The sequence below is a fragment of the Photinus pyralis genome, unplaced genomic scaffold (genome assembly GCF_008802855.1).
Source record: "Photinus pyralis isolate 1611_PpyrPB1 unplaced genomic scaffold, Ppyr1.3 Ppyr1.4_LG1, whole genome shotgun sequence".
NCBI classification, from domain to species: Eukaryota; Metazoa; Arthropoda; class Insecta; order Coleoptera; family Lampyridae; genus Photinus; species Photinus pyralis.
Window position 1 is genome coordinate 32,005,023 of NW_022170249.1, and position 18,891 is coordinate 32,023,913.

At 38.7% G+C, this 18,891-nt stretch overlaps 1 protein-coding gene across 1 annotated transcript; it reads right to left on the reverse strand.

The window, feature by feature from the left end:
* Positions 1 to 675: 675 nt before the first annotated feature.
* Positions 676 to 17,378, reverse strand: LOC116159649. Its single transcript, XM_031472670.1, has 2 exons — positions 15,911 to 17,378; positions 676 to 1,351 (listed from the first exon to the last, which is right to left on the reverse strand). Exons 1-2 carry the CDS (start codon positions 17,268 to 17,270, stop codon positions 1,119 to 1,121), a joined length of 1,593 nt encoding a protein of 530 aa, XP_031328530.1. The 5' UTR covers positions 17,271 to 17,378; the 3' UTR covers positions 676 to 1,118.
* Positions 17,379 to 18,891: the final 1,513 nt, after the last annotated feature.

Below are 18,891 nucleotides of genomic sequence, written 5' to 3' on the forward strand. Positions count from 1 at the left end.
CTTTAAATATTTTAGTTTGTTACCTGAAGATGATTAACAATCGAAACATGTAACATTTCACAATTATATCTGTTCGTGAAAGGTAGAATATAGGTACGTAAGCAGTACTTACCCTTACAAAGCAGTTTTGCAGGTTTAAATTAACGCACCATTGCAGGCTAATAATAAACCAACGATGATGAAATCTCGATAATGATGATAAATCGATATATCAATGATTATCATTTGTCAGTATATCGATGATTTGTGATTATTCGTATACAGAGTTTTTAGAAAAAAGAAAAGGATGTGCTGAGTGAGACATATAAAACGGGAAATATTTTCCCATTTAACGTCTTATACTTTCCCAAATTCTAGTACTTCATAAAAAAAGGTCGCCCTGTAGGTATCAAAAATCTAAATATCGGTAATTATCGATAGTATAGATATAGGGCTTTAATTATCGATAATTATTTCCAGGTCTGGCATTTAATAGGTACCTAAATTGTGTTATTTGTTCAATGGCCCTAGCATGACCTATTGGGAGCAATGTTATATTGAACATGTAGGGTACCATCCCAAAAGGTCTCATTAGATCAACTTACCTTAGAAGTACCACCTACATCTGGCAGGGTGGTATTCGCTTGTTCACGAGGATGATTTTTGTGTGTCTGATTTTCTTTATTAATATCACTAACCACCTTTATATGTACATTTATCACAATTTTCAAACTTAAGTATAGTTAGGCTAAAGTTAGAACTATCAACTAAGTAGGTAATGGTTGTAGATTAATTAAATACGTTATAATAAATAAATTATAAAGATCCTTAAATTATACTATTTACTATACTATAATACTTTAGTTTTTTATAAAAAATATTATAAGGTACACTTTCAATTTGTTACACATTTCTGTTTCTTTGGCTCTTATTTGTAAATTACAAGATAATTAAATTACCAAATTAGAAAAACTAAGCATTGAAATTTATTTTAATTTTTTGGTAGCATAGCTGTATTAATACTACATTCTAACTAAATTAAGATTCATCCCAAGTTACAATTATTATTTTTTACATGATATATCGATTTCACCCTCGAGATTTACCTGCATTGGCAGTAGGCAACCCAGTTAACACACTTATACTGTAAATCCTCTAGCGCAGTGCTCAACTCTGTTGTCCGGCGGTGGCAATTTGCAGCAGTAACTAGCCATAACGCCGGCACTCGCCAAGATTAAAGATAAAACAGATATTCCGCAAACGGCACCGGAAGTCATATCCGCAAAGGGGCTCCCCGGCTTCGGTTGCATGAACAGTAACACTAACAGACCGACACATGTGAGGAGGCTGAAGAGCGTGAGAATGATGTAACCTAGAATAAAAGAAAAATAAATTTCAGTTTTTTTCTATAACTGACAAACGAGTTTCTATTGCAGTTGCGATTATAACATGCTAACGATTTTATAATTCCCGGCAAGTTCGAATACCTGAAATGCAATGAGAGAAGAGCTATACAACGGAAGCTGAGGTGACATAATATCTATGTATCAAAAGTTAATTCTAGAACGTTTCCCTGTACCTGTACATAATCATCCGAGATGGTGGCAAAAGGAAAAACAGGAACTGGCATTAGAGTCCAAAACTGTTTTATTCGTCCATTAATTCTTTAGTTACATCAAATCATTAAGCAAATAGATCTATGTGTTTTTAAATTGATACCTAACATCAAAGCATTAAAAACTTATCATGGGATTTTAGGAAACTTAAATAGCAAATATAAACACCTAAACGTTCATCGTTGTTTCATAAAATTTAGTCCTAAATTTCAATTAAACCTTTAACCCAGTTTATTGTACCAATGTATACCACCAACATGTTTTCTTTCTTTGTGGTCATTTTAACATAATTCAACGTACTCTCTGCATTCAGCACAAGTCCTAAAAAGAAGCTTATCTATTGCACTAACCTAAATTCAGATTGCAAGCCCTCCTGAGAACGAATACACAAAAATAAGAAAGTGCAGCAGACGATCGAAGAAAGCTATCTCAATCAGTAATCCACGTTTTGAGTTATTATGAGATGCCCTAAATAAAGTACCTATCGGTATATTTATAACAGAGAGAATATCATCGGGTATTATATTATGAAAAACAGTACTTTTTTTCCAATTATCATATAGTAGTGTATGTACCTAAATCAAATGTTTATGCATATAGCTGCCTTACCTGAAAAGTCCTTTTATAATTCTTAGGTATTGAAAGTAACCGTGAGAACGAGAATTCGAACTTTCTCCCATAACGCATTATTTATATTTGACAATGTCCGAACTAGGAGTGAAAAAAATGCCCTACTCGGCGAAGAAAATTATTTCTAGATTCAACATCTTTGTTTGATTACTTCGTTTAGGCTTTGAATATAAAATATTCAAAGGTATAGGGCTATTCATATGGTTTTTAGCGCTACCCAGTGCATTAGGTAACTAAATAAACCGATACAACGAAATATCGAAGGATCCTCAGTATTACAATCACTTTTAACGACAATTTATTTTAATCTTACAAAATACATTTCTGAGTTAACAAAAATGCATCAAATTCATGTCTTGGGCATTGAGATAATGCTATTAATTTTGTTCCCAACGATCTCAGTGCAGGAATAACGATTTTCACATATTTTGATCAAAATCCATGTGGCAAAATAATTTATCATCTTTAAATCACATGCGCGGGTTATCAAATGTACACGTGATGTATTCTTTCAGCATCAAGATAATGCGTTTGAAAGCTTTTACAACTCCAAATTCATGTGTAAAGAATAATTTTGGATACATTTTGCTCTAAAACTTTTGACCTAGATCATAGAGAAGAGTGATATTCAATTGTTACACATTTAAGAGTTACAGGGAATGATCTAGCGAACTCGATACATGACTAGGGAATGAAATATGTTGATTTCTGTTATATTGAGCCCGCAGTTTTTCGTGTTCCCGATTCAATCGAAGTCCTATAACATTTGTTCTTGTCGAACCAGCTTCCTGAAAATCAATAGCGTCCGTAATTAATGTCCAAAGTACCCGTACACCAAATTTCAACACTATCGGTCACCTTTAAAAAGAGTTAGAGCGCACACGGACAGACGGACGTCGATAATACAAAACTATAAAGGTTCTGAGAATCCTTAATAATGCAAAAAAATAAAAAAATAAAATAAAAAATAACTCGCAAAAGTTAAACAACTACACCAATAAAGCACAATAGCATATTAAAACCTCAAAAAACGTCTCTATAAATAAGAAAATGCACATCGCGCAATCTGCGCATGCACAGATCTGATTTTTACAGTATCCAATATGGGTTACCTTTGTAGAAGCATGGATAAAATTTAAAAAAAATATCTCTCTAAATAAGAAAGATGACATTTCGCGGTTGCGCATTGCAGCAAGATACTAAATATCTTCAAAACAGTAGAAGTAGTTTGTGGAGACCAGGTAGTCCGCTACCGATGATCCTTGTTTCTAGGACGACGAGATAACAAGGGATAAAAAAATCGTTGAGAAATGAGTGTTGTCAATGTTATTAAAAATAAAAGTTGATTAGAAATTTTAAATCGTTATTTAGTGTTGGGAGTGTTAAATATAAGAATTCCCACATTGGTGATCCCGACGTTTGATTAACATTACTACATCACTGTAAATTTTAGGATTTGTTACATGGAATTGAGAAGTGGTAATATAATCTCTCCCTCCTCCGTTCCTATTGTGCGAACAAATTTGATGGAATCCCTTAGAAGTGTGGAATACGACAACACCGACGTCACAATACCCGAAAACGACGTTACACACGATAATGAGGCAATGCTGACAACTATGCCAGTGATTACTGAAACGATTCAACAATCGACATCACCGACTGCCGATATCAACGTCCAATTGGAGCAAATGCAACAAGCTATGCAGGATTTGGAAACACGCTTCGAACTGGCTTTGCGTATTAGAGAAAGAACCATCGACAATCTACAAAATCGTCTGCGTCAATTCAAGAGTTGCGAAACAGATTTAGTTCATGAAAAAGATGCAGAGATTGAAAATTCAGTTGGCACTACACGACAGGACGTCGATAATTCTGTCTCATTTCCAAAGTTAATTCCTCAGATGACGACGAATACCTCACTAGCTTCGTCAGCGTTAACAGAACTGGCGAATACGGCGTTTTCCGCACGACAACAGGCACCAAATTCATCGAAAGAGGAAACGCAAATTAGTTACATAGAATCGATAAGTAAGCGACCACGAATTCAGCCAATCTGGACCTCCAACCCAGCATTATGGCTTTAAACTGTTGAAGCGGAATTTCGTATATGCGGTGTTGTAGATGACGAGCAAAAATATTATAGCGTGCTTTCGGCACTCAACGAGCAAGTCATCATCCGAATTCCGCACGTCATTGAAAACCCACCGAATGAAAAGAAGTGGCCATCATTGAAAGCCGCCCTTTTGAAAGAATTCACTGATAGCCCACTGGAAAAATACGAACAAGTGTTGAGGGGTCTATCCCTAGGAGACGAGAAGCCTAGTTGGCTCTGGAGTCGTATGAAACAATTAGCACCTAGCTTCCCGGAAGATTTTGCAAAAAAACTATGGCTTGAACGCCTTCCCGAGCAGCTGCGAATTCCTTTGTTGGCTTTCGAGGATGGAAAATCAATCAACGAGCTAGTTAACGGAGCAGATAAAATTATGGAAGGCACACGACATTACGGAGCTGCAGACCATAAGCCACGCATCAGTGCTATTGGAGGAAAATCAGAACCTGGACGCTCCCGCTCGCGATCAGCAGACCGTTCCCTCAGTACACGCTTAGGACGCTCCCGCTCACGATCAGCAGACCGTTCCCTCAGTACACGCTTAGACCAACAAGCCAACAAAATTGATAAACTGTTTGACATGATCGAAAGGTTAGTGACAAGTGGTGGTCGTAACACCGATCAAGGCCGAAGTGGATACTATCAAAAACGTAGAGAGTCTCGGACACGAAGCCGTGACGCGACTCCAGTGAGTCCTCGAAACGGTGAGTCAAATAATTATGACGGCTATTGCTTTTATCATTGGAGATTCGGCGATCTGGCGAAAAACGGCCGCGAAAACTGCACTTATCCAAAAGTTACAAAAAACGAGTAGTGGGGGTGCAGGAAACTACACCCCCAACCATCACCTGCTTTTCATCGAAACGTCTGTTCGTTTACGACCCACAAACACACAAGTCGTTTCTTGTGGACACTGGGGCGGATTTGTCACTGTTTCCTTCATCGAACGGTGATCCGACTAGCCAATCTGGGCAATTACTTGCAGTTAACAACACAATAATTGGGACATACGGCACTCGAGATTTGACGATCTCGCTTGGATTTGACCGTACATTCACCTGGCGTTTTACTATTGCCAACACATCCACACCAATCCTTGGCGCCGATTTCCTCGACAATTTTAAACTCGACGTCAGTATTTCGGAAGGCAAAATTACTGATCGAGTAACAGGTGCCTGCGTTTGTAGAACTGGAAAGGATCAAACGAGAATCGGCTTATCATCACTGCATTTAGAACATCCGTTCGCTACCATCGTAGACGAATTCATCGAACTTACCGAACCAAAGAAGTTTGACGACTCGATCAAGCCTCCAATGGTTACTACAATGGTTATCCATCATATCGAAACCACGGGCCCGCCTATCAGCTGCAAGCCGCGTCGATTGAGTGGCGAGAAATTAGATGCTGCGAAAAAAGAATTTGCATCTATGGTTAAACGGGGCATTTGTCGCCCGTCTAATTCACCGTGGGCCTCACCATTACATCTCGTACGAAAAAAGGATGGTAATTGGCGACCCTGTGGTGATTACCGCAGGTTGAACGCGGCAACGATTCCAGATGCGTATCCTATTCCCCATCTTCACGACGTGCAATGGATGCTTCGCGGAAAAAAACATTTTACGACGTTGGATCTGGAGCGTGCTTACAATCAAATACCTATAAACCCTGAGGATATTCCAAAAACCGCAATCGTAACCCCATTTGGGTTATATGAATTCCCAGTTATGACATTTGGGTTACGCAATGCAAGCCAGACGTTCCAACGTATGATAAATGGACTGTTGGCGGATTTCAATTTTTCGTTTGCTTATATTGATGATATCTTAGTGGCGTCGTCATCGTTCGAAGAGCATCTCGAACATTTGCGATTGGTGTTAACGCGTCTCCAATCGGCAGGGTTGAGGATTAATCTGGCGAAGTGCCGTTTTGGACAATCATCTGTTCAATTTTTGGGCCACATCGTCACCGGTAGTGGAATCAAACCCCTTCCGGATAAGGTCCAAGCGATCAACAATATCCCATTGCCCACTGTTGTGAAGGAACTCCGCCGTTTTCTTGGAGCAATCAACTTCTACAGGCGTTTTATTCCTGGTGCAGCTCACTGCCAAGAAGCGCTTAACAACCTCATCGTTGGCAACGTAAAAAATGATAAAACAAAAATTCTTTGGACGCAACTCACCCGTGCGGCGTTCGAAGAGTCGAAAAGACTCCTCGCCGAGTCAACAATGTTAGCACACCCGAAGGAAAATGCACACCTTGTTCTTGAAACGGATGCAAGCGATGCTGCAATTGGAGCTGTTCTACACCAGGTAGTTGACGGCGTCATCGAACCTCTTGCGTTTTACTCAAAAAAGCATGAACCATCCGAATATCGATATGACACTTACGACAAGGAACTATTGGCAATTTGGAGGGCTATCCGTCATTTCGATCATTATTTGGAGGGCCAACAATTCACTGTCCTTACTGACCACAAACCACTACTTGGTGCGTTTGGAAAGACGAGTCATCACACCGATCCGACGAGACGGCGTCGGGTGGCGCAGATCTCCGAGAGAACAACGGACTTCAGACATATCTCGGGAAAAGACAACTTGGTCGCTGACTTACTTTCACGTATCGCTACAATATCATCACCATCATTCGACTTTTCCGCGCTCGCCGCCGATCAAATAGTGGATCTTGAATTACAACAATTGCTCTCTGTCGAGAACACCAGTTTCAAACTGCTTCGATTGAAACACTTCGACTCGAGCCTTGAATTGATCTGTGAAGTGTCCACTGGCAAAATGCGGCCTTTCGTAACAAATTCGTTACGAAAATCATGCTTCAATAAAATGCACGGCATCAGCCATCCTGGAATTCGAGGTACGCAGAAATTGATCCGTCAGCGATTCTTCTGGCCTTCTATGCGGAAGGATATAGCCAACTTTGTTAAGCATTGTATACCATCCCAGCAAGCTAAAGTGCACAAACACAACAGAGCAATCTTAGACAAATTTGACCTTCCATCTGAGCGTTTTCAACATGTACACATTGATATTGTAGGACCGCTATTGCGGATATTCGAGCTGAAACTGTGGCACGTATATTCATCACGAGCTGGATTTCAAACTTTGGAGTTCCACATCGAGTGACCACGGACCGTGGTCGCCAATTTGAAAGCACTCTGTTCAGGGAGTTGAGTATTCGTCTGGGAGTAGATCATATTAAGACAACTGCCTATCATCCTCAGGCAAATGGTCTTGTCGAGCGTTTCCATCGACAGATGAAGGCAGCTCTTATGTGCTTCGAAACAACGGACTGGTCTCATCGACTTCCCTTGGTTCTTCTCGGATTGAGAAGCACTTTCAAGGAAGACCTCGGAGCCTCGTCAGCCGAAATGGTTTTCGGTACAACTTTGCGTTTGCCCGGAGAGTTTTTAGATAAACAAACTCCTTCAAACGTGATAGCTACGCAGTTCAGCGACGAGCTTACTAGTATTATGAACGAGATTCGACCTGTTGCAGCGGCAGACCATTCTAGGCAACGACCTTTTTTTATCAAGGGATTGGACGAATGTACGCATGCATTTATTCGAGATGATCATGTGCGTCGTTCACTGCAACCGCCTTACCTTGGGCCATATGAGGTTGTTAAACGTGGCCCCAAGATGTTCAATCTGTTAGTGAAAGGGAAGACAAAAGCTGTCTCGGTGGACAGAATCAAACCGGCTTTTATTTTGGCGTCTTGGCCCGAGTTATATTTTGGTAAAAAACAGACACCTTCGGTGGCGGCCAAGAACGAAAATTCAAATGAGCAGAATTCGAGAATTTTACTTAAGAGCCAGCACAGGGTGACTTTTGACTTGCCGCCACCAGGCACGGAGCCTGAAGAAATTCGACGATCCCGGTTTGGTCGAGTAATTCGTTTCCCTCGGCATCGTCTGGGGGAGAGTATTGTGGCGACCAGGTAGTCCGCTACCGATGATCCTTGTTTCTAGGACGACGAGATAACAAGGGATAAAAAAATCGTTGTGAAATGAGAGTTGTCAATGTTATTAAAATAAAAGTTGATTAGAAATTTTAAATCGTTATTTAGTGTTGGGAGTGTTAAATATAAGAATTCCCACAAGTTAATGCCTCGGACGGACGTACGGACGGTTGAATTGGCCTTAATAGCGCTTATAATCGCAACTGCAATAGAAACTCGTTTGTCAGTTACAGAAAACGCTCAGTTCAGTTGTTTTCTGATGATGACAGCTTTGCTGTCGAAACGCGTTGGAGGTGTTAATATATTATTGTGGTTGATTGGCGTTTTTGTTTTACTTTTGCAAGTTCAACAGCCACAAGTAGTTCCAGTGCAATATCACGGCGAGCAGTAGCCTCAAAGAGCTCCTTGACACGAAATATGCTCAAAACAGTGAAAAAGTGTGATGATTGGGCATGCATATTATCCTGCAGTCACAAACCTTGCACTGACTCAGCTGATTTTCAATGAGATAGATATCAAGGACGACGAACAGGTGGAGACAGAAGGAGTCACTCACTCACACTGTTTGGCGAAGACAATGAAAACGTACAAAGTGTAACAACTACCTCCTTGAAAAACTTAAAAGACGGCCCGACTGCAAAACTTCGAGTACTCTACTACCGAATAACCTTACTCATGAACCAATTCATGTATGTAAGCTGAACGGGCGGGACATTGGAACCCTCATCTTCAAATTCTCAACCAAATGCCTGCCCAATTATTCACTGGTCTGGACACTTCTTCTATGCGAATGCTCGTTTATATTTACAAGAGATGAACACCGAATGGACCCAACAGAATATGAATTGTTCAGGTCTGTGGCCTGACTTGACAATTGCGTAGGTATTGACGTGTCCAATGAACCGAACTTTTGATGATTCATGTTTATATTAATAGTAGATTAGGTACATACCGAGCTGGGAGGTGGTTCATTACCTACCCCGAGGGCTTAAGGTACCTGAGGTATAAGTACGAGGCGTTGGTTATGAACCACTGACCAGCGAGGTTTGTATACTATTTTACTCACAATCGATCATTTAAGGTAAAGTATGTAGCAGAATTTGTAATAGTTCGTAATTATTTTAAGGAATGTAGGTATCTGTAACATCGTTACTAGGCAACTTAACAATTTTGTTTAAATTTGTCAGTCAAGCGCATTTTTCACTTATAATTGCACAAGACAAGAGGTTTGTATTTTACCATGATAGTATCATGGTATTTTACCGACAATTCAACTCATGTATAAAAAATCACATAAGCCGCAGTGTAATTGTCACTTTGACAGCGGCAAAAGTTACCTGCAACTTTTCCAGCAACAAATGCACTAGTGGTTTTTTCACTTATTCATTTTCGAACCAATAATCGCATTATCCTTACCCATATGACTAGTTTGACGTCTGTCAATAATTGATTAGTTTTGTGAATTTCTTGTTCGTTAAATTGTCCTGCCGAATTACACTCGAGGTTTGTATTTAAACCGAATAAATTTGGGTTGTGGCAATTCAAATCTGTTTCCTTTTAACAATTGGACTCGAAAAACTGTCAACCTAAAAATGCTCCACCTGCGGTGTCGCATTTTTATTAGTTGACAGTTTTTCTCGTCTAATTGCTAGGCAACAGATTTTCATTACCTAAACAACCCAAATTTACTCGGTAAAATACAAACCTCTTGTGCAATTATAAGTGAGTAAATTTGGGTTGTTTAGGTAATGAAAATCTGTTGCCTAGCAATTAGACGAGAAAAACTGTCAACTAATAAAAATGCGACACCGAACCGACATCAATCGTCGATTTCTGTATTTACAATGTAAAAGGCCTAAATAAATAATTGGTAAGCGCTTTGTACAGGGCGTCTCAAATTTTTAGAACTGTACCCGATTGGCAACTGCATCGTATGCACCTAATGAAACCTGCAATTTAAAACAGAACGTATCCATTTATCTATCAATCTGATACCAAATTAATGACCCTTTCTTATAATACTTTATACAATACGCAATCTGGACGGAAAGTGTAGCGTTTAATGGTCCTCATATTTTAAAGTACCTACATAGTGCACACATACCCTTAACAAGTACTTCCGCTTGTAATCATATTAATATTCATTGTCTTAGTTTTTCGTAGGACCGGCATGTTGGTAGGTTGTGCTTAAATGTTTAAATTAAATCTTGGTAAAACCTTCACCTCAAGTGAGCTATTGTTTTTTTTAATATCGTGGTAGCCTACAATTATATGTTCCATATTCAAAAAGCTTATCTGATAATACAAGTATAAATGGATATTAAGAACACCTATAATCTCGGTCAAATTAGACAAAAAATAAATTAACTGCCACACTTTTAGATGCCCTTTTTATCCTAATTCACTCACGGAACAACAAGTGGATCAATACCCTCGCTTTGGTTTCTGGAAGTATCGAAAGCAACATCAAAGAACCTCACAATGGAACTCTAGGGATAATTATCGAGACGGCTCTCTGTGTGGGAATTAACTTCTGCTATATACTTCTTTTCTAGAACTTCCACTTTTTCTCTACGAGTACCCTCTTTCGACAGTACGTTCTTCGTATTGTAAGTTTAGATCCCATCGAGAGATGTACCTCGTTCCAATTTTCCACTTTGCCTACGTTCTGAGATATACCGTGTGTTCCACGTCGAGCGCACCATAGGCAAATAATTGAACTAATGTATTTTTTTGCGAAGGATCCACGAGGCCCTTGATATTGGGAATGGGCGATGCGTAACTGATATCACGAACAATTTTCTGTACACATTTTTGCCTCAAGTTAAGCTGATAGTTTTAGTTAACCTGTTTTCGTCAGAGTGAAGTTCCAGCAAGTGGCCGTCTCCGTTTAGAAGGATTTTTATTAATTGACAAGTTCTTCGTCTAGTTTACGAAAGTGTCAAGTTATGTTATAATTTTTGTTAGTTAGACTATTCATACCAAAACGTTTCGGTAAATGTTATAACGAATCATGGTATTTAAGTGAGTCTTCCTTTGCGAAAAAGAGCAAGGATGGCTTTTCAAAGCTTGCTTTTATGAACTCGGTGGAGGGGATGTAGAAACTGAATTGTTCTCCAAGGGAGAAGGGGCATGAATTATTTCCTGAGATGTTGTTTTTGAAAGTGCGACGTACAAACTATAACTTTCCCGCGCGACTCCTTTTCGAGGGGTCTAGAAATTAATTTCGTGATATTCTAATTAAAGGTCTCAATCAAAGGAACTGATTTCTGCCAACTGCGCCCTTTTTTCTGACTCCTTATCAAAGAAGGGGGTTGGAGGTGGAACTGGTTTGATCCTTCATGGTACTCTAATGAAAGGTATCAACGAAAGGAATTAATTTCTACCAACCATAGTCCTCCTCTCGGCCCCTTATCGTGATCGGATATAATTCCTTACATCTCAAGAACAGAGTGTCAGAGGAGGATACTCACAAAAGGCGATTGGGACGTATATCCATTGGTGATGTCAAAACTTTAAGAGCGAATATCTCGAAAACGGTTTGTAGGAGAAAAGTACTCTCAAGTGCAAAACAAATCGTCTGGACGAGACGTATCTATTGGTGATGTCAAAACCTTCAGTGCAGAATATGCAGAAAGAAGTGTCGGGGGAGGGTACCCACAAAGAGAGAAAAGATCGTCTAAACTTTCGGTGTCGGACTCTTTCGCCAAAATATGAAAATCAAAATAAACTCATGCAGTTTTTAGACAACATGCTTTCAAATAAATTATCGGTAATTTTGATGCTCTTGTGCAATTACCTACGATAATCATTTCCATGGTAATTTCTACCAACCCGGTAAGCCGGATGCGTTTTTTAAAAATTGACCTTTGCGCGAGTAATGTCATGCTCATTTGCAATTAAAATCTGACTGCATGTTTATAATCGCTATAACCGACAATACCAAAATTTTGCAACTGCTTGACTGCTTCTATCCTTCTAATAACATTTCTTGTCAAAGGCAAGAGGTTGTTTATCTCCAGTTACAGGTAAACATATTTCATTTTAAGTTATTGGAAGTGGCGTAAGTATTTGATTGATTTGCTAACTTTTTTGTATTGCGGTCAAGTGTTTTCAGCATGTACATTGTACGTACATAAATGATATATTTGTTCCTGTTACATAAGATATCCCTCCTAAAAGGTCCAAGCTAGTGTTTGCGGTTGTTTTACTTTGAGAGAAGAAATACAACAGAATAACTATATAAGGTCATGTAGGATGTACGCTTTTTAACACGTTTCATATCTTTACGAGAAATCGCGCATCCTTAAGTGAGTTATTGCAGCCAAACTAACTAAATAATTCATTAGAATAAGTTATCTAAACGAATTTATCTAAGGTGTTTAAACTTTTACATATTCCACCTGATAACCATCAATATTTCTTTGAATGAATCACCGTCTAAATTTGAAAAGAGTCACCGCATGCCAAGACAATACATGAATACACAAGTCAGATCAGTCATTGTTATCAATGTAACAAGTTGGGTTTAGATCGTACGTTTCACGTGTCCAGCTTACCCTTCAATTTCTTGGTGGATCCAAAATTTCGGCTCAATACGTCATCTACTATTTTTATCGTATTAAAAAAAATGTATGTACCTGATAGCTGCGTAAATTGCGTCCGTCGATCCGACTGCTTTAGATCTCAATATTGAGAAAGTATTTTTAGCTTTCTAGCTTGAGCTAGGTGGCTATTGCTATCACTGTTTGTTGGACATGTTAAAATTTCATCAAAAGTCCACGTTGTAGATCATTTTAAGCAACTTTTAAAAAATAAAATTTTTTTTCGCCCGTATGTATGTGCGTACGTTCGTACGTGTGTACGTTGGTAATTTTCCGAGGTAACGGCTCGACGGATTTTGTTCAAATTTTGGATATCTATATTAGGCATACGGAAACGAAAAATAACGAGCCGGATTTTTGAAAAAAAATTTTGGAGCGCCGCAACGGCATCAAACTTTTTTTTCAAATAGCAACCTAAATTTTTTTTGGTTATTCGAAAGACCTTATTTTCTGTGTACAACCTATAAAAATTGTGCCAGGTTTTATACAAAAAAACCGAGAAAAAAAATGGCGAAGTTAAAAAAACTAAAATATTTGTTTTCGGCAAGACTAAATTAATTCTAATTAGGTATTACAATTATTAATAATATGTTGCCTTGTGACATGAAATAAAATCTAAAATCAATAGACAAACATGAGCAAAATTTAGAAACAAGTAAAAAGGTTTTCGCCCTAAGACGAGAAATTTCGGCGTATTTTCCATGAATGATCAGTACTTGCCAAAAGGCCATAGCTATGTGCGCTGTGATTTTCTTTACTGGAGTCATATATGGTAAAAATTTCACAGAAATATCTCCATAAAAAAAAAGAGTCTCGGTCAAATCTCCATAAAAAAAAAGAGTCTCGGTCAAATTAGACAAAAAATAAATTAACCGCCACACTTTTAGGTGCCCTTTTTATCCTAATTCACTCACGGAACAACAAGTGGATCAATACCCTCGCTTTGGTTTCTGGAAGTAGCGAAAGCAACATCAAAGAACCTCACAATGAATGGGACTGTAGGGATAATTATCGAGACGGCTCTCTGTGTAGGAATTAACTTCCGACATATACTTCTTGTCTAGAACCTCCACTTTTTCTCTACGAGTACCCTCTTTCGACAGTACGTTCTTCGTATTGTAAGTTTAGATCCCATCGAGAGATGTACCTCGTTCCAACTTTTCACTTTGCCTACGTTTTGAAATATACCGTGTGTTCCACGTCGAGCCCACCATAGGCAAATAATTGAACTAATGTATTTTTTTGCGAAGGATCCACGAGGCCCTTGATATTGGGAATGGGCGATGCGTAACTGATATCACGAAGAATTTTCTGTACACATTTTTGCCTCAAGTTAAGCTGATAGTTTCAGTTAACCTGTTTTCGTCAGAGTGAAGTTCCAGCAAGTGGCCGTCTCCGTTTAGAAGGATTTTTATTAATTGACAAGTTCTTCGTCTAGTTTACGAAAGTGTCAAGTTATGTTATAATTTTTGTTAGTTAGACTATTCATACCAAAACGTTTCGGTAAATGTTATAACGAATCATGGTATTTAAGTGAGTCTTCCTTTGCGAAAAAGAGCAAGGATGGCTTTTCAAAGCTTGCTTTTATGAACTCGGTGGAGGGGATGTAGAAACTGAATTGTTCTCCAATGGAGAAGGGGCATGAATTATTTCCTGAGATGTTGTTTTTGAAAGTGCGACGTGCCATAGCTATGTGCGCTGTGATTTTCTTTACTGGAGTCATATATGGTAAAAATTTCACAGAAATATCTCCATAAACAAAAAAGTTGGCGTTGCGCATTTCGCGTATGAGCACATTTAATTTATGCTATAGGTATGCGATGTTTGTTTTTACTAGAAGCGTTTATGGTTAAACTTTAGAGAGATTTTCATAAGTAAAAAAGTTGGCATTTTGCAGTCTGCGCATGCGTGGATTTGATTTTTTCTATGTGCGTTATGTTTGCTTTTCTTAACGACATTTGTAGATAGACATCCTTATCTGGAACACAGTCTATAGTTGCACTTCATCCAGAAGTTCTGGTAACGACGGGTTATCCGTACTCATTTATTATTAGCGTTAAATGATCATCTGCGACGGCCTGAAGAGCATTAAGTATTAATATACCTATTGAAGTTTAAATTTTATAATTTTTTTTCGCTAAAACGATTTTTTAGGTCAGTAATTAAATGATCAAGAATCGTCTAGGACTGTCTAGGAAGGGGCGCGCGCCCCCCTTTAAATCCGCCCCTGATCGCGATCTAATTAGAATTATTAATTTAAGGGGTACACTTTGTTTTTTTTTCAAGTATAACAATAGAGATCGGAATAAACAAAAATAAATACGGTTTACGGTGGTAACGTATACGATAGTTTTGAAGCAAGAATTTTTGCACAGAATGTGTATTAGTTTCACGAATGATTTATGGGGATTTCACTGGAAACACGAGACGAATTGGTGTGTAGCCGAGGGCGTATAGGGTTATTTCTTTTGGACTACCAGTTCCGGTAAAGTAAATCATAATTTTGTCAAATAGAAACCTTGAATATTCTTATTCCACATCGGAAAATAATAAACTTCCGTGGGAAACGTTTTTGTCTAAACTTATTATTTTTTGAAGACACTCAAAAAGCGCTATTTTTGGATTGAGCTAGGAAGCTGTTCTGTCAAGAATTTGGCCACTGGTTCTATTTCATCATACCATTGAATAAAAACACCTATTTTTATTCAATGATCATACTTATATGGTAGAACAAGGAATGAAGTGAAACTATCTTCGTCTGCGCAATCGAATTCCAATATTATTGTTTCTTGATATATTTCAAACCAATTTTACACATACTAATAAATTTACATAAGTGGATTTGGGCAATCGAACGCATGCCTGAACCAGCTTATAATCAAATTGACATAGACATTTCTTTAGTAAAAGTAATATATAATTTATATTTAAATAATTTGTGTGTACGTTTAGCACAGTACAGAATACGTACGAGTAGCAACAGTTAAATACTTGCCTGACATGTAGTTCCTATTCGGTAACCAGTAATACTGATTCCTGGATCTGCATCCCAAAACTCCAAGTACCAGGCACGCGAATCCAGATACGATTCCAAAATCCAAAAAATACAGCCTGCCCATAAACGAAACCATATAAAAGCATAAACCAGACGTCAGTCCTCCACAAAGAATCATCATGACCGCTGCCACAGTTAGTGTTGTATGTACCGGCTGCTTTTGCCCGCTGATGTTCATCCACGATTCCGACTTGTTGGAGAACGTCGTTTCACTATACACGGACTGTACTGGGCTCGAACAGATCGGAGCGACGATCGCCGTGTGACGCTTATCGGGGACTCTTTGGTGCGTCGATAGCACAAAATTGAGCTTCTGTTGCACCTTGGGCGTTTTGTGTTTTCTAGGAGTTATTTTTGACGCGACGAATGGATCGGTTGGTTTACGGGGGGAATGCGGCGACGTCAATCTTGGAGGATATTGTGCAGTTTTTTGGGGGGTTATCAGCAGTTCGTGCAGTTTTTGGGTTGCCTGCAAGTTTGTCGCTTTCTTAACCGCAATTGGCGAAGTGATTCGTTTGATTGTGTGAACTTCTTCTCTAGGCGGTGGGTCGTCAATACAATCGATGTATTCGTACCTGGTGTTGGGTTTGTAGGGAGATTTGGGTTGCTTGGGTACTGTCGCGTATTTGTAGGCAGTTTCATACTTATCAATGCTGGTGCATAGTTCGGTTTCTTCGTCGCCCGGTATCACCGCGTATCTGTGCATTCTTCTGTGGGAAAGTTCGTAGGATTCTTGGGAGTATTCCTTTTTATGAGGCGACGGTTGAGTACTGGAATGTTGTTGTAGGTGAATGTATTCGTAACGAGTTTTTGGACTCCTTTGATGGTTCTGTACGTCGCTTTGTGTTGGTACAATCGCGTACCTGTTGCCGTTTTGGCGATCGGAGTTTACCCATTGCAAATTGTGATTGGGAACTGGTGAATCATAGTTGCCATTAATCGTATCTGGCGATGGAAGTATAACTAGTTTCTTTCGTTTAACAGTACCATTGCCGTCCACGAGCATTTCTTCGTAAAAATTCTGCTCGTGATAATCTTCATTATCGCAATTAAATTTGATAGGCTTGGGTCCCGGTTTTGGAGGAAGGTTGTCGTGTAAATTGTGGTAAGTGTTATCTGTGGTACGCGATGGTGATAATGCACCAACCGGAGATTGTCTTACATTTCTATAATTTCTTGTGGGACTCAAATTTTTTATAGGGCTTGGAGAGGTCGTTAAAGGGTAGTTATTGTAATACTCACTGTTCTGACAAAACGCCGGATTCGTATAATAATTATTATCATGATCACGGTTCGCCATTTTTCACACGCACATTACGTAACTTTTTAAAGCACAAAAAGCGACAGTATTCACAAAAACCGTTAACGTGTACATATGTAAGGACATTACTTTAACGACTGGTGTTGCTCGAGGTGGGTTGTGCGTAACAATAAATGGGGGACAGCAGCTGCATATGTCTCACGTCATATGTTTACGGAGGGTAGATACCATAAACGTAACGGTAGCCGGGAGTTACCTTTTGTTTAAGAGTTAATTGAATAAATCCTTAATGAAGAAGTTAAGAAAGGAAAAGGCAGATAGGAACGGTTTATCGAGACAAGCCGGGACAAGAAAACCAACTTTCATGCAGTATATTTTGCTCATAAAAGGGGCGCCATAAAAGGAAATTATTCCGAGATGTCGCAAATGTAAATGCAATTCCCAAAAAAAGAACGACGCCACTGGAAATGATGTGCAGGGCACAAACAATAGGGACGAATACATTACGCATTTTAATTTTATTATATGCAGTCGTAAGACTGACAGACTATTTACCAATGCATAGAGTTTTTACCATTACCGCATAGATCGAATCACATAAAAAATTATTGCCCAAGTTACAAAAAAATTTCATACAACTATAGTGTCACAAAAGTCGACAGTTCCAGTTAATTACCTATACATAATGAGCAGGTGGAATCTTTAAGCACTTTCATTATACAGACGACCATATTTAGGGCAGCTGGTACGTTATCCACGTGCCCTTCTATAATAAACGGAAGCGAGAGCGCATCTGATATGACGGATCTTTTCAGAGGTTTGAAACCACTTAAGGGTCTTATTTTTAATAGTAACGTCTTTTTTTCAATAAAAATTTAAGATTGTAAAGTATGCGCAAATTTTCAATGTGGCAAAAACATTAGCCAAATTTAAATGTAAGTTCAAAAAAATTGTCTGTTTGCTGAGGTGCTAATAGAATTTCTGTAAGGAGGTAAACAGTCTAACGCTAACCACTCATTCAAAGACAAAAAATACCAAATACTTTCACGGATGCCTAAACACCCTTTATTTTTCAACAAAAAAAGTAACATAAACTCTTTCCACCACAACGTACCTATTCGCTTTTCCTCCGGTTGGAATCGTTGGGGCGATTCGTCTATACTTCTACTACGGGGAATCTTATAAGATCGTTCCCAACTTCCAATTCTCTTTCATTCCAATCTAATCAAACGGTAGCAGGGAGGAAATTTTAAGTCTCTGGAACTAGCGAAAGGCATCCTAACGACCCTCAATTTGGCCATATATAAAATAAAAACTGTAACTTCAAGGGATAATCGAGATCAACACTTTCTCTTTGTGGATTCCGATATTCCATTCTCGATATACAGGGTGTTTTGCAGTGTTGTGCGCTAAAATTCCGTTTATCAACTTTCTCTTTTTTTAATGAGTGCCATTATTGGATTTTTACATGATTAAAGAAAGTTTTTTTAAATTCAAAATGCGATTGCTTTATTTAATTTGATAAGACGTTTAACTTGTAAAAAATTTGCAGATGTGCCTTTTGCTAAAGCTAAAAAGTTACTGTAGTTGACGTTGGCGTGGTAATAAAATGCTTGTGTTGTATTGGTATCCAACTATCCAGTTTTGTCATCAGTGAAGT